Genomic DNA, 14,752 nt, shown 5'->3' with positions numbered 1-14,752 from the left:
CCATATGCCCTTGGTACCATTTGAAATTTTCTGATCATTTCCAAAGTAGCATAATAATTAGTAACTTTAAAAAAAATAGTAGTAAATAAGAATTGGCAAGATTTGAACTATAGAGTTAGGTTTAAAAGGCTCATACGTCCTATGGGCAGAAGTCACTATAATTTCTGAATATACCATACACAAAAGAAATAGCTTCATGATTCATTTCTCTCATTCTTATAAAAGCAGAAAAGTAGGAAAGAATGGACTTAGACTTCAAGAGCAAGGTGATGAAGCCTGACAATTAGTCTAAAAAAGTAAAGAATAGAGAGATGGGAACAGATAGGGTATTACAATTTCATTTTTTTTGTTTTTTTTTTTTTTTGATGGAGTCTTGCTGTGTGTCATCCAGGCTGGAGTACAGTGGTGTGATCTCGGCTCACTGCAACCTCTACCTCCCGCGTTCAAGCAGTTCTCCTGTATCAGCCTCCTGAGTAGCTGGGATTACAGGCGCTCGCCACTGCGCCCGGCTAATTTTTGTATTTTTCGTAGGGACGGGGTTTCACCATGTTGGCCAGGCTGATTTCGAACTCCTGACCTTGTGATCCACCTGCCTCAGCCTCCCTAAGTGCTGGGATTACAGGCATGAGCGACCGTGCCCGGCCTACAATCTCACCTTTGAAGAAGTAAAATAGCTGGCCAGGCACAGTGGCTCATGCCTGTAATTCCAGCACTTTGGGAGGCGAGGCAGGCAGATCATGAGGTCAGGATATGGAGACCATGCTGGCTAACACGGTGAAACCCCGTCTCTACTAAAAATACAAAAAATTAGCCAGGCATGGTGGCAGGCGCCTGTAGTCCCAGCTACTTGGGAGGCTGAGGCAGGAGAATGGCGTGAACTCAGGAGGCGGAGCTTGCAGTGAGCCGAGATAGCGCCACTGCACTCCAGCCTGGGCAACAGAGCGAGACTCCGTCTCAAAAAAAAAAAAAAAGTAAAATAACACAACTATGTTTTGGAAGACAGAGGTACAATAATCTTGTAACTGAAAGGAACTGCAAGTGTCTGTCAATCCAGCATAGTTAAGTACTTTGGAGAGAGTAGATCCAGCATGCCTGAGTTTCAATCCTGACTCTGCCACTTACTCTGTGATCTTGGAAATTACTTAGCTTTTCTATGCATCAGTTTCATTGTCTGTAAAATGGGAGTAACAGGATGTATGTCTCATAAGATTATTATGAAGATTAAATTGAGTTAATGCCAGTAAGGCTCTTAAAGTTGTGCTTAGCTCATAAACCTCAGTAAACATGCAGTAAGTGTTAGTTACTATTAAATTAAGGTGCAACAAAAATGATGAATTTGTAACATGGGGAAATGACTATGTTTAAATGTTAAATGAAAAATACCATAAGACAAAACTCTATTTGGAGTATTATGATGTAAGATACATTTTAAAACACTAGAAGGAAAACTATTAAGAAATATTATCAGTGGCTACTTTTGAGTAGAGGGCTATAGATGTTTTACCCATTTCTTCTACTTTCCATTAAAAAAAGTCTATTTCTTCTAAGTATGTATTAACTTTATATTTGAAGGGAAATCAGCCTAAAATTTACTTTATTTATTGTTTGTTTTTTTTGAGACAGGTTCTCGCTCTGTTGCCCAGGCTGGAACGCAGTGGTTCAATCATGGCTCACTGCAGCCTCGACTTCCTGGGCTCAAGTGATCCTTCCACCTCAGCCTCCTAAGTAACTGGGACCACAGGTACACACCACCATGTCCAGGTTATTTAAAAAAAAAAAAAATTTTTTTTTTTTCTGTTTTTGTAGAGGCAAGCTCTCACTACATTGTCCAGGCTGGTCTCCAACTTCTGAGCTCAACTGATCCTCCTGCCTCAGCCTCCCAAAGTGCTGGGATTATAGGCATAAGCAATGCCACCTGGCCTAAACTTCAAACTATAAAGTCAGGGGATGATAAATCACTTAATGGGTAAAATGTAAATTATTCAAGTGATAGATACAGGAAAACCCCAGCCTTTAGCACTATGCAATATATTCATGTAACAAAATGCCATCTGTACCTCTTAAATTTATTTTTTTTAAAAAGAAAAAATAACATACAGTCAACCAGGCCAACTCTCTACATCTGTATCAGGGTAGCCTCATGCACAAGGCATGATATAAGGAAATATGCTAGACCAACAAGGATAGAGCTCATCTCATTTCTAAAGGTACATAAAAATTCTGGTCTGTATTTTTAGTAAAAGTAAACATGAACATAACCACTGTCACCCAGAGCATATTCTGACTTCCAGACTAGAAAACATCTATCCAAACTTCATGCTGAAAACTGTATGAATGAGGCATACCATCAAACCAGTCAATGGCTGCCTTAGCTGAAGGAGGGTCATCAAATGACACTGTTGCCTCCCCCTTTGGCTTTCCTGTGTCCTTGTCTGTATAAAGATTTATCATTGGTTTTCCAGTCTTCTTATTTGTCTGAGGAAAAACAAAAACACTTGGTGTTAGCATTTTTAAAATAAGTAATCATGTATCATTTAGATAATCAAAGATTTATTTTTTGCAAAGAATTCACACATTCATACTATAAAATACTGTGCACCTGATATAAAGTTACCTGTAGGTTTGGACAAGCATAACTCTCCAAGCTACATTAAGTGAAAACCAAGCTATAAAAATGATATAGTATACTGTTTTATCTATGTATAATTGTTTTTTTTTTTTTTAATTGAGACAGGGTTTTACTGTCACCCAGGTTGGAATGCAGTGGCACCATCATACTCACTGTAGCGCAAATTCCTGGACTCAAGAGATCCTCCCACCTCAGCCTCCCGAGTAGCTGGGACTACAAGCGAGTGCCACCACGTCCAGCTTTTTTGTTGTTGTAGAGATGGGGTCTTGCTATATTGCTCAGGCTGGTCTCAAACCCTTGGCCTCAAGTGACCTTCCTGCCTCAGCCTCCCACAGTGCTGTGATTAAGTGCTGTGATTATAGGAATCAGCCACCATACCCAGTTTATAATTTCTTTAAATCCACAGAAATTAAATGTAGATAATGCTTCATGTAAATATGTAACTTTTTTTTTGAGACAGAGTCTCGCTCTGTGGCCCAGGCTGGAGTGCAGTGGTGCAATCTCGGCTCACTGCAACCTCCGCCTCCTGGGTTCTTCTCCTGCCTCAGCCTCCCAAGTAGCTGGGACTACAGGTGCATGCCACCACACCTGGCCAATTTTTTGTATTTTTAGTAGAGACGGGGTTTCACCACGTTAGCCAGGATGGTCTTGATCTCTTGACCTCGTGATCCGCCCGCCTCGGCCTCCCAAAGTGCTGGGATTACAGGCGTGAGCCATCATGCCCAGCCGTAAATACGTTAACTTCTAAAACACTACACTGGGATTTGGCTGGGATAAGACAAGGGAGAATTTTTACTTTTTCAAAACTCTGTGAATTTAGGCCAGGCATGGTGGCTCACGCTTGTAATCCTAGCACTTGGTGGGAGGCTGAGGTGGGAGGATCACTTGAGTCCAGGAGCTCAAGACTGGGCAATAACAGGGAGACTCTATCTCTATAAAAAAATTTTTTTTAATTAGCTGGGCATGAGGACATGCACTAGTGGTTCCAACTACTCAGGAGGCTGAGGTGGGAGGATCACTTGAGCCCAGGAGATTGAGGCTGCAGTGATCCATGATCATGCCACTGTACTCCAGCCTGGGTGCAATAGAGCAAGACCCTGTCTCAAGACAGCAACAACAAAATTACGTATTATGTGTGTAATTAATTCCTTAACAAATTATAACTCCCACAGAAAGAAAAAAGTGAGTAGGCCAGGTACAGTGGCTCATGCCTGTAATCCCAGGACTTTGGGAGGCCAAAGCGGGCAGATCACTTGAGGTCAAGAAATCAAGACCATCCTGGCAATAGTGAAACCCCACTTCCACTAAAAATACAAAAATTAGCTGGGCATGGTGGCACACGCCTGTAGTCCCAGCTACTTGAGAGGCTGAGGCGGAGGTGCAGTGAGCCAAGATCGCACCATTGCACTTCAGCCTGGTGGAAGAGTGAAATTCCGTCTCCAAAAAAAAAAAAAAAAAAAAAAAAAGTGGGTAATTCCATAGACACCAAAACCAACAAAACAAGGGCAGATGTAAACTGATTTCAAGAAACTGCTACTATCTAAATACTACTAAGGCTGCTTTCTAGTTGAAGAGATGAAAAACACATGCATGAAGTTAATAGTGCACAAGACGCTTTAGTGAACAATGAGTCATTACAAGATAACGTATTATCTCCAGCATAAACATGAAATAACCCCTCCCAAGAGCTATAACAACTTGAGTTTGCATGTACTTCAGTCTATAAAACGTTTTCAGCAACTCCTTTATTTCTCACAGTTATAAGAACTAAGCAGAGACTAATTTTAGAGTCCTAGGATGGAAGCTAAAGCACAGGTAGACTGTGGAAAGGTAAACACAAGCAAGAAATAAAATCTTCATATATTCAACAAATTTAGCAAAAGTCTACAGACATAAATAAGCACGTGTATCATAAAATTTTAAGAGACAAGGCTTACTGAAGTATATAGGCTTACTACACAGTCTATGTATTGTAATCAGAACATTATGAGATTTTCAACATATATTTTTACTCACCTTGATAATTCCTATTTGTTTAAAGAACTCCCCAACTTGATCTGTAGACACACCCTCCCCAAGGCCTTGCACAAAGATTGTGTTGTTATCTGAATTATCAGATTCTGAATCTAAGAGAAAAAAAGTGATGGTTAATCTTACATATTCCTTGGTTATCACATTCTGTTCAGTAATCAAAGACAATAATTTATTGTCCAATATTCAATTGTTTCTATGACAAAAAGGAGAGGACTAATATAAGAACAATCTTATATAAACATGCAAAGTATTCACAATAATTATTTGATCAATTCTTACAACTAAATTTCAGGTAACGTGGATCAAGTCCACACAATGTGAAATATCTATATACCAATTAAGGATGATCTTACAAATCTCACTCTTCAGATCAGACATAGGGCTAAAGGTCATGAAGAGATGGAGTTAATTTAGCATTTCTTTCTCTGGAGAACTCTAATTCTTTACGATTAAACATTTTTAAGATTCTCTAGTAGAAAATTCTCCAAATCTGATACTTTGAACTTCCAAGCAAGCCACCAAGCAGAACTGCTGGTTTCCCATTCATTGCAATAAGCTTTGTATATACCAGGGGCAGAGGCACCTTGTACACACACCTTACCTTACATGCACACTTTTGGATTAGTACAACAAAGTAAGAAAGACGTATAAAAATTCAGTCCATGAAGGGATAATTCAGAAATTGCCATCCATATAGAATACTTTGGCATCTTAATAAAAACAAAAGTTCTGATTTTAAATTTTTGGCTCAAATAGATTTTTAACCTCTAAATTATAACTTTCAACAGGCTCCACAGGTAAATCTGTAGCCTTGAATTTCATTTAAATAAAAAGCCACATAAAATTAGTGACCTCTACCCAAAACAAGACAGTTCTCTCATGTAAGAATTCACATTTCTTGAATTCACTAAGTCAGCACACTTAAGCAGATTACCAATCCAACGTAGGATTTTCTTTCTTAAACAGTTTTTCTACTTCTAATTCCACAATGATATAAATTCTTTCATTAAATCTGATTTGCAATAATTTTCAATAATTAATGCTAACTAGCAGTAAAAATTCAAATATTTCTTCACAGAAGAATATGGGAAAGCACAAACAGCAATTTTCCCTAGCAAACTGTCCCATCAATACTCCTGAATTTTTCTGACATTTCTTTAGAAATAAAGCTCCCCGGCTGGGCGTGGTGGCTCACGCCTGTAATCCCAGCACTGTGGGATGCCAAGACAGGCGGATCTCAAGGTCAGGAGTTCGAGACCAGCCTGGCCAGCATGGTGAAACTCCACCTCTACTAAAAATACAAAAAATGAGCCAGGCATGCTGGCGTGCACCTGCAGTCCCAGCTACTTGGGAGGCTGACGCAGGAGAACTGCTTGATCCCAGCAGGTGGGTGTTGCAGTGAGCCAAAACCACGCCACTGCACTCCAACCTGGGCAACAAGAGTGAAACTCCATCGAAAAGAAGACAGAAAGACAGAAAGACAGAAAGAAAGACAGAAAGAAAGAAAGAAAGAAAGAAAGAAAAAAGAAAGAAAGAAAGAAAAGAAAAGAAAAGAAAAGAAAAGAAAAGAAAAAGAAAAGAAAGAAAAGAAAAGAAAGAAAAGAAAAGAAAGAAAAGCAAGCAAGCAAGCTCCCCAGTTCTGGCACCACTATCAAATTAAATCTTCCTCCCATACTAAGCCCTCCAAACACACACTTTTCCCACCAAAAAATGGAAAACTAACATTTTCTTAATGGCAAAGTGACAAACCACCATAAACCTTACCAGCATCTGGTCTGGGTCCATAATCCCTGTGACCTAAGGGAAAAGAAAAGAAAAGAGAGCTATTTAAGGCAATTCATTTAAAATCATTAACAAAAAAAATAGTAATAAACCAAGGCATGAAAAGTCAATACTTCCAAAATCCTTGAAAGTCAACCATCACAGATTTACAAAGTAAATATATAAATTATATTTTATTTAAAGTTTAGGAAATCGAGATGTCAACATTCCCTTTAACTTGTCCTAGAGAGCACCTGCCACTTTAGCATTATGCTAGTATCATGTTTGTTAAGCTCTGGTTGTAAAGGCTGATTGGACAACCCTAGTAATTTAAAAACACCACGTCAGCTACCTCTATAAAAACAAACTGTCAAAATCCAGTGAAGGTGTCATTCATTGGTCACCACAGACTCTTTCATGCAAATTCACTGTGTAGAAACCCATTGTACTGTTTGAGATCAACTCTGGCTTTTTTAATGTTTACTTTGATATATATATGTGTATATATATATATAAAAATTTTTTTTTAAAGCACACAACACACACCAGCCTCAACAGAGTAAGAAAGGACTTTTGGCTACATCTGCGGGATATTGGTGGCTTTTAGATTTATATAGCATTTCCACTGAAACATTTTGGGATACTCAGCACTTACCACCAAAATTTTTGAAGCCACCGCGGTCACCACCACTGCAGAGGAAAAATTGAAGAAATGATTTCTTCCTTAAGTCTCTAATGTGCTGAGCCCTGGGCTCAATCTACACTTAACTGTCACAAGTAGAGTGCTTAGGAAAACAGTAGCACCTCTAAGTTTTCAGTAAATTCCATTTCATAGAGTTCTAAATGTTGTTTCCATCTAAGTGTTTTCCCAAGGATTTATTTCCACAAGATGTCTTTTCAAGCTTATTACATATCTAATACACTCTTATTTTGAAATCTTCCCAACCCCAAGCCAAAGGGATACTATTAAACCATAACATAAAACTGGAGGCACAGCATGAAGAATACTAAACTAGAGCAAGTATTTTTTCCAAAAGGGTATTTTCTAAATATGAGAAAAAGAAAAAAGACTAGAAGAATATAAAGCAAGGTTAAGATTTTGATGCTAGAACAGGAGAGGATTAAAACTTGAGTATTAGGTTCTGCTGTGATACCAAATAGTGGATTTTATGAGATGAATTTTAAAAGTGAAATACAAATATACACAAAAGTGAGACTGAATAAAAGCAGTCTTAAAATTTCAAATCATTCAAAACCCTTATAAAAGACTAAAAAGAGCATCACTTAAAAACCGCCCTCCTACTCCATACCCACTAGACTACATCTCTTCACATCAGAGCTACAGAGGTTCATGCTGCCACATGCTCTGTACTCTATCAGTAGTGCATATTACAGACAGAAGGCAACATATTCCAATAATGCAACTCCCCACGGGACAACTTTTTTTTTTTTGAGACAGAGTCTTGCTCTGTCACCCAGGCTGAAGTGCAGTGGTGGGATCTCGGCTCACTGCACTGAACCTCCACCTCCCAGGTTCAAGTTGATTCTCCTGCCTCAGCCTCCCTAGTAGCTGGGATTACGGGTATGTGTCCCCGCACCCAGCTAATTTCTGTGTTTTTAGTAGAGATGAGGTTTTACCATGTTGCCTAAATTGATCTCCAGCTCCTGGCCTCAAATAATTTGCCCACTTCAGCCTCCCTAAGTGCTGGGATTACAGGCACAAGCCACCACTCCAGGACACAGACTTTTATCTGGCAAATTACAATCACAAGGACAGTGGTCCTTGTGAGTATGGCTTTATGTAAGAAATCTAAGGTCTCTCTTATCAAGACACTCTTCCTGGCCGGGCGCGGTGGCTCAAGCCTGTAATCCCAGCACTTTGGGAGGCCGAGACGGGCGGATCACAAGGTCAGGAGATCGAGACCATCCTGGCGAACATGGTGAAACCCCGTCTCTACTAAAAAAATACAAAAAACTAGCCGGGCGAGGTGGCGGGCACCTGTAGTCCCAGCTACACAGGAGGCTGAGGCAGGAGAATGGCGTAAACCCGGGAGGCGGAGCTTGCAGTGAGCTGAGATCCGGCCACTGCACTCCAGCCCCGGCGACAGAGCGAGACTCCGTCTCAAAAAAAAAAAAAAAAAAAAAGACACTCTTCCAATAAAAGCTTGCTTCTCTTAACTGAATTCTGTAATCCTTTAAGATTTGTATGCTAATATGGCAATAAAAACACTCAAGTTTTCTGATATCAGTTCTTCTACTACTAATGATCTTATTCTACTATAACCCAAGAAGTTAATCTAATATACTGAAGTCTCTCACTGCCTACAAATCTCTGCTTTATGGATACCTATCTTATAGGGGGTGGGAGGAGGAACCCTCAACTCTAGTGATTACCCTACCCTATAGATGGCTTTTCTGAGCCACAATGAGATAAAACACTCTGAGAAAAAATTCTCCCTTCTTAATAAATCTATTCTATTTCACTGTAAGGTAAAAATATTTCCACTTACAACTGCCTTGGGTAAAGACACATGCATTTTAACTTGTTGTCACTTTTTATATGATTTCCAGGATGCCTTTTTAAGCAGGAGTCTAAGGCTATTTCAAGGCAATATAGACAATATGAAACTCAAGCCCTTCCTATACAGTTTACCACTGAATTTTCTAAACCCCCTACTTCAGAACAAATAGTACTGAAGCCCTCCCTATACTTCTAAACGACATGTATATTGCTGCTTAACTCTTTAAGAAAGGGAAGCCAACAGATTTGAGATTAAAAGATTAAACTGCCGAAAATACTATTATTAGAAACCAAGGTATCTCAGAGGTTTTTTTTTTTTTTTTTTAAAGAGGGAGTCTTGCTCTGTTGCCCAGGCTGGAGAGCAGTGGCGCGATCTCGGCTCACTGCAAGCTCCGCCTCCTGGGTTCACATCATTCTCCTGCCTCAGCTGGGACTACAGGAGCCACCACACCCGGCTAATTTTTTGTATTTTTAGTACAGATGGGGTTTCACTGTGTTAGCCAGGATGGTCTCGACCTCCTGACCTCATGATCTGCCCGCCTCGGTCTCCCAAAGTGCTAGGATTAAAGGCGTGAGCTGCCGCGCCGCCTGGCCTCTCAGAGGTTTTTTAACTTCAAAAAGTGAGAGAAAAGAACTAGTGAAAATATTAAGCCCACATTCTTATGCCAGTAGGTTGAAGTTCCGAGGATAAAGATGACTTTTCAAATGGGAAATTGGAGGTCACTGGGTTCACAAATAAGTGCTAGAAGAAATGCCTCTTACTTTGTTGTCATCTTAAGGGAATACCTAATCTGGCCACAATGGACGGAAAACATGCAATTTCATACATAGCTAGTTCCTGTAATTTCCATTCTGGCCAGCAATATAACTTTGAACAACAGAAAAAGGACATACCCCTGGCAAAAATAAAGGGATATAAAACAAATGACATTTAAAAAGGTTTATGATTTCTTATTCCTCCATATAATACATTTGAACATTATCATCTTTATTTTATTTTTTTTATTTCTGAGACAGAGTCTCACTATGTCACCGAGGCTGGAGTGCAGTGGCGTGATCTCGGCTCACTGCAACCTCTGCCTCCCAGGTTCACGCCATTCTCCTGCCTCAGCCTCCCGAGTAGCTGGGACTACGGGTGCCTGCCAGCACGCCCGACTAATTTTTTTTTTTTGTATTTTTAGTAGAGATGGGTTTCACTGTGTTAGCCAGGATGGTCTTGATCTCCTGACCTTGTGATCCCCCGTCTTGGCCTCCCAAAGTGTTGGGATTACAGGCGTGAGCCACCAAGCCTGACCTTGAATGTCATCTTTACTGAGCATTTCCTTTGAAAATAAAGCAGCTGAAGATTTCAACACATGGCCATAAATTTGGAAATACCATGGTACACTGGAGAAAGAACTAGTCTTCAAACCAAGAGACTCAGGGTATAGTCTTAATTATCACTAATCAATCTTGAAAATTTGGGCATGTCAGTGGTTCTCCATAAGCTTCAATCTCCTTAACAAAATAAGGGTCTGTATCCTTACTATTCAAAATGTCATGGAACAGAAGCGTAAGCATAGCCTGAAAGCTTCTGAGAAAAGCAGGATCTCAGGCCCCACTCTAGACCTACTGAATAAGAATCTGCATTTAATAAGATACCCCAGGTAATTCATACGCACATTTAAGTCTAAAATGTCTAGAAATTTGGTTTAGGCACTGATCTAGATGATCTGTAATTTTATGCAAAGCTTTCTTTCAAGTTCAAACATTTCAATCATTTTCTCTCCTTAATAGAAAATAATCCTTTTTTAGGAATTTATTAAATACAGAAAATAACCTTCAAGTAGTAGTACTATTAGATATTAACAGAAAATGTGCCTGAGGTTAACAATCTTTCCTTAAAATCTGCGTTAATGTTACAAATCCCTTTTCTACATGCTAAGGCAAATTAAGACACAAAGGTACTTGAACATCTATGAGTCAAGATGTTGACACAATAAATTTGCTTTAATTCCCAGAAAAAGGAGAGAACATGTACACATAAAGAATTCCTGAAGTAGCAGAGATATTTAACAGAGACATAAGTATACTCAACTTTATTGGCAGAGTACCACCTGCATAAGAAAACTACCTGCTTTTTTGTTATTTTTTCAGATGGTGTCTTGCTATTTTGCCCAGTCTGGTCACGAACTCCTGATCATCAGTGACCCTCCCACCTCAGCCTCCTAAGTAGCTGGGACTACAGGTACACACCACAGTCCCCAGATAGTTGCATACTCTTTTTTTTTGAGACGGAGTCTCACTCTGTCACCCAGGCTGGAGTGCAGTGGCGCGATCTTGGCTCACTGCAAGCTCCGCCTCCCGGGTTCACACCATTCTCCTGCCTCAGCCTCCCATGTAGCTGGGACTACAGGTGCCCACCACCACGCCCGGCTAATTTTTTGTATTTTTAGTAGAGACTGGGTTTCACCATGTTAGCCAGGATGGTCTCAATCTCCTGACCTCGTGATCTGCCCGTCTCGGCCTCCCAAAAGTGCTGGGATTACAGATGTGAGCCACCGTGCCCGGCCTTTTTTTTTTTGAGACAAGACTTTCGCTCTTGTTGCCCAGGCTGGAGTGCAATGGTGCGATCTCGGCTCACTGCAACCTCCAACTCCAGGGTTCAAGCGATTCTCTCACCTCAGCCTCCCAAGTAGCTGGGATTATAGGCACCCGCCACCATGCCCAGCTAATTTTTGTATTTTCAGTAGAGACGGGGTTTCATCATGTTGGCTAGGCTGGTCTCGAAGCCCCAACCTCAGGTGATCCACCCGCCTCAGCCTCCCGAAGTGCTGGGATTACAGGCATTAGCCAGTGCGCCCAGCCAGTTGCATATTCTTGACCCAAACACAGAGACAGTTCCCCCAAGTTCAAAACCACAAAGAGCAGCCCACACGAAGGCATACTCTGAAGGTTCTTTCACTGTTACAGCAGTATATATTTAGAATAGACAACAGATTCCATTTCAGATGCTTCTCAAGAAAGAAAAAGTTCTTTGACAGAACCTCCACTCCAAACCTTTTTTTTTTTTGAGATGGAGTCTCTCTCTGTGGCCCAGGCTGGAGTGCAGTGGCATGATCTCAGCTCACTGCAACCTCTCTGCCTCCTGGGTTCATGCCAGTCTCCTGCCTCAGCCTCCCGACTAGCTGGGACTACAGGCGCCCACCACCAAGCCCGGCTAATTTTTTGTATTTTTAGTAGAGATGGGGTTTCACCATGTTAGCAAGGATGGTCTCTATCTCCCGACCTCATGATCCACCCGCCTCGGCCTCCCAAAGTGCTGGGATTACAGGCGTGAGCCACCACACCCGGCCTCCAAATCTTTAATTTAAAAAAAAAAACAAAAAAACTAACTATATCTATTTACGGACTAAAATTGCCAAGAAGTAAAAGGACAATGCAGGAATCTCTATTCTTAGAAAATTTCACTAACTAGAGAGAAAGGGCTTAGCTAAAAATGGAGAAAGATTAGCTTAAAAACCCATGCTGTGCTTGAGTTTTCAGACTACTAAATCCAGAATACAATTTTCTGAGTGTGAGGAAAAGAGGAAAAGAACAACACTAATTCCACATTTAAGTGACTCAATGGATTTAAGTACTATTCTCAATAACAGCTGTATTTACATTTTATTTCCTCCTATGTCTTATATGCATGGTAAAAAGGCTTTCTGGAACCAGCATCTATCAACATCTCAGGAGGCCAAGAATCTATCATTCTAGAGCTGCACTGTCCACAGTATCTACTACCTACATGTGGCCTGCTGAGCACTGGAAATGTAGCTAGTCTAAAATTAAGATGTGCTCTAAATGCAAAATACAAAACAGATTTCTAAATTTTAGTATGAAAAAAGGAATGTACACTACGCTTTTTTTTTTCCCTTTGTTACATGTGAAGAGGTATGGGGCGGAGGGGAAATGGAATTTGACAGTCTCACTATTACCCAGACTGGAGTGCAGTGGCTATTCATAGACACAATCACAGCTCACTGCAGCCTTGAACTCCTGGGCTCAAGCAATCCTCCTGCCTCAGTTTCCCAAGTAGTTGGGACTACAGGTGTATGCCACAGTGCCCAGCTAATTTTTTTCATTTTTAAGAGATGAGGTCTTACTATGTTGCCCATCTAGTCTCAAACTCCTGGCCTCAAGCAATCCTATTGCCTCAGCCTCCTAAGTAGCTAGGATTACAAGCGCAGGCCATCATGACCAACAAAAAGAAATTTTTTATATTGATTGCATGATGAAATATTTTGAATATATTGGGTTAAATAAAATATATCTTCTCATTGTTTATTTGTGTTGTTTTCTTTCCAATGTGGCTATTAGAAAGTTTACATTAACTATATGGGTCACATTTGTGACCTCTATTGTATTTCTATTGGGCAATGCTGTGCTAGACTCACCAGAACATATGCATATTTTTATTTATTTTTTTAGACCCATGTATACAGTGCCCCTGTATACATGCGTATTTCTACGGGAGCTAACTGAATGCCCTTTCAAGGGGGAGAAGATCCTCAGAAATCTGGATAATTTTAGGCTTGACACATTAAAGCCTGAAACAGTTACTAAATTTGATGGCATACTAATAATGAAAAGCAATTATTTATTAAGTTCTGGCAATTTTACAAGGCGTTAATCACAATGCTAAAACTAAAAATCACTGGGAGAATTTATGCCCTTAGCTTCTAGTCCACTAAGATGTCCCTATTAATTATAGATGACAGTAAGAAATGGTCTTTTTTTTGCTACAATTGCTTTTTCAAAGAAAAAGATTAAGTTTCCTGTAGTCCCTATAATCTTCACTTATCTCTCTTTCACACTTGGAAAGCTGATGGCTTCTTTTTGACCGGAATTCTTCTTCTAGCCAGGCAATCACACCATCTATAAGTCTCAGAATGTCCCATCCTTTACCTTACAGCCAATCTTCATCCACAAATTTTGCCCCCCCTTTTTTTTTGGCAATGGAGTTTCGCTCTTGTTGCCCAGGATGGAATGCAATGGTGTGATCTCAGCTCACTGCAACCACCACCTCCCAGGTTCAAGTGATTCTCTTGCCTCAGCCTCCCGAGTAGCTGGGATTATAGGCACCCACCAGCTAATCATGTCCGGCTAATTTTTTGTATTTTTAGTAGAGACAGGGTTTTACCATATTGGTCAGGCTGGTCTCGAACTCCTGACCTCAGGTGATCCACCACACCCAGTCTATGCCCCTTCTTTTAATATAAACCAACTAACGCCAGATATTCTTCAAACAGCCCCCAAAATAATTGTTATTTTTTATTTTTTTTTTTGAGACGGAGTCTTGCTCTGTTGCCCAGGCTGGAATGCAGTAGCGTGATCTCGGCTCACTGCAAGCTCCACCTCCTGGATTCACGCCATTCTCCTGTCTCAGCCTCCCGAGTAGCTGGGACTACAGGCACCCGCCACCATACCCAGCTAATTTATTTTTTTGTATTTTTAGTAGAAACGGGGTTTCACCGTGTTAGCCAGGATGGTCTCGATTCTCCTGCCCTTGTGATCCACCCGCCTCGGCCTCCCAAAGTGCTGGGATTACAGGCATGAGCCGCGCCTGGCCAAGAATTGCTATTTTTAAGATGACTGAGAACACAAACGGGAGTGTTGATGAAGACTAATGAAAAATGTTTGGGTATTTTGGTACTTAAGCGCAAAATTGTGTGGAAAAAAGAAATCTTAAAACAGGTCATTTACATTCAAATTCAAAACACTTTATCCCAATAAATAAGCTAAAAAGCACATCTTTAAAAAGATGTTATGACACATAAAAA

General features: G+C 40.4%; 1 protein-coding gene across 2 annotated transcripts in view; it reads right to left on the bottom strand.

Moving 5' to 3' along the window:
• The window catches only part of LOC105485124 (TATA-box binding protein associated factor 15), a 39,280-nt gene that overhangs the window by 6,976 nt on the left and 17,552 nt on the right, over nucleotides 1–14,752 (bottom strand). For both annotated transcript variants that reach the window (XM_011747323.2, XM_011747324.2), the window contains exons 8-11: nucleotides 7,080–7,114; nucleotides 6,428–6,460; nucleotides 4,646–4,755; nucleotides 2,346–2,475 (exon numbers count right to left, since the gene is read on the bottom strand). In XM_011747323.2, the coding sequence (XP_011745625.1) occupies nucleotides 2,346–2,475; nucleotides 4,646–4,755; nucleotides 6,428–6,460; nucleotides 7,080–7,114 (308 nt within the window). The remainder of the gene's footprint in view (nucleotides 1–2,345; nucleotides 2,476–4,645; nucleotides 4,756–6,427; nucleotides 6,461–7,079; nucleotides 7,115–14,752) is intronic.

This window comes from Macaca nemestrina, chromosome 17 (assembly GCF_043159975.1).
Source record: "Macaca nemestrina isolate mMacNem1 chromosome 17, mMacNem.hap1, whole genome shotgun sequence".
NCBI classification, from domain to species: domain Eukaryota; kingdom Metazoa; phylum Chordata; class Mammalia; order Primates; family Cercopithecidae; genus Macaca; species Macaca nemestrina.
The sequence above is the reverse complement of the archived record's forward strand: the minus strand, read 5'-3'. Positions and strand labels throughout refer to the sequence as shown.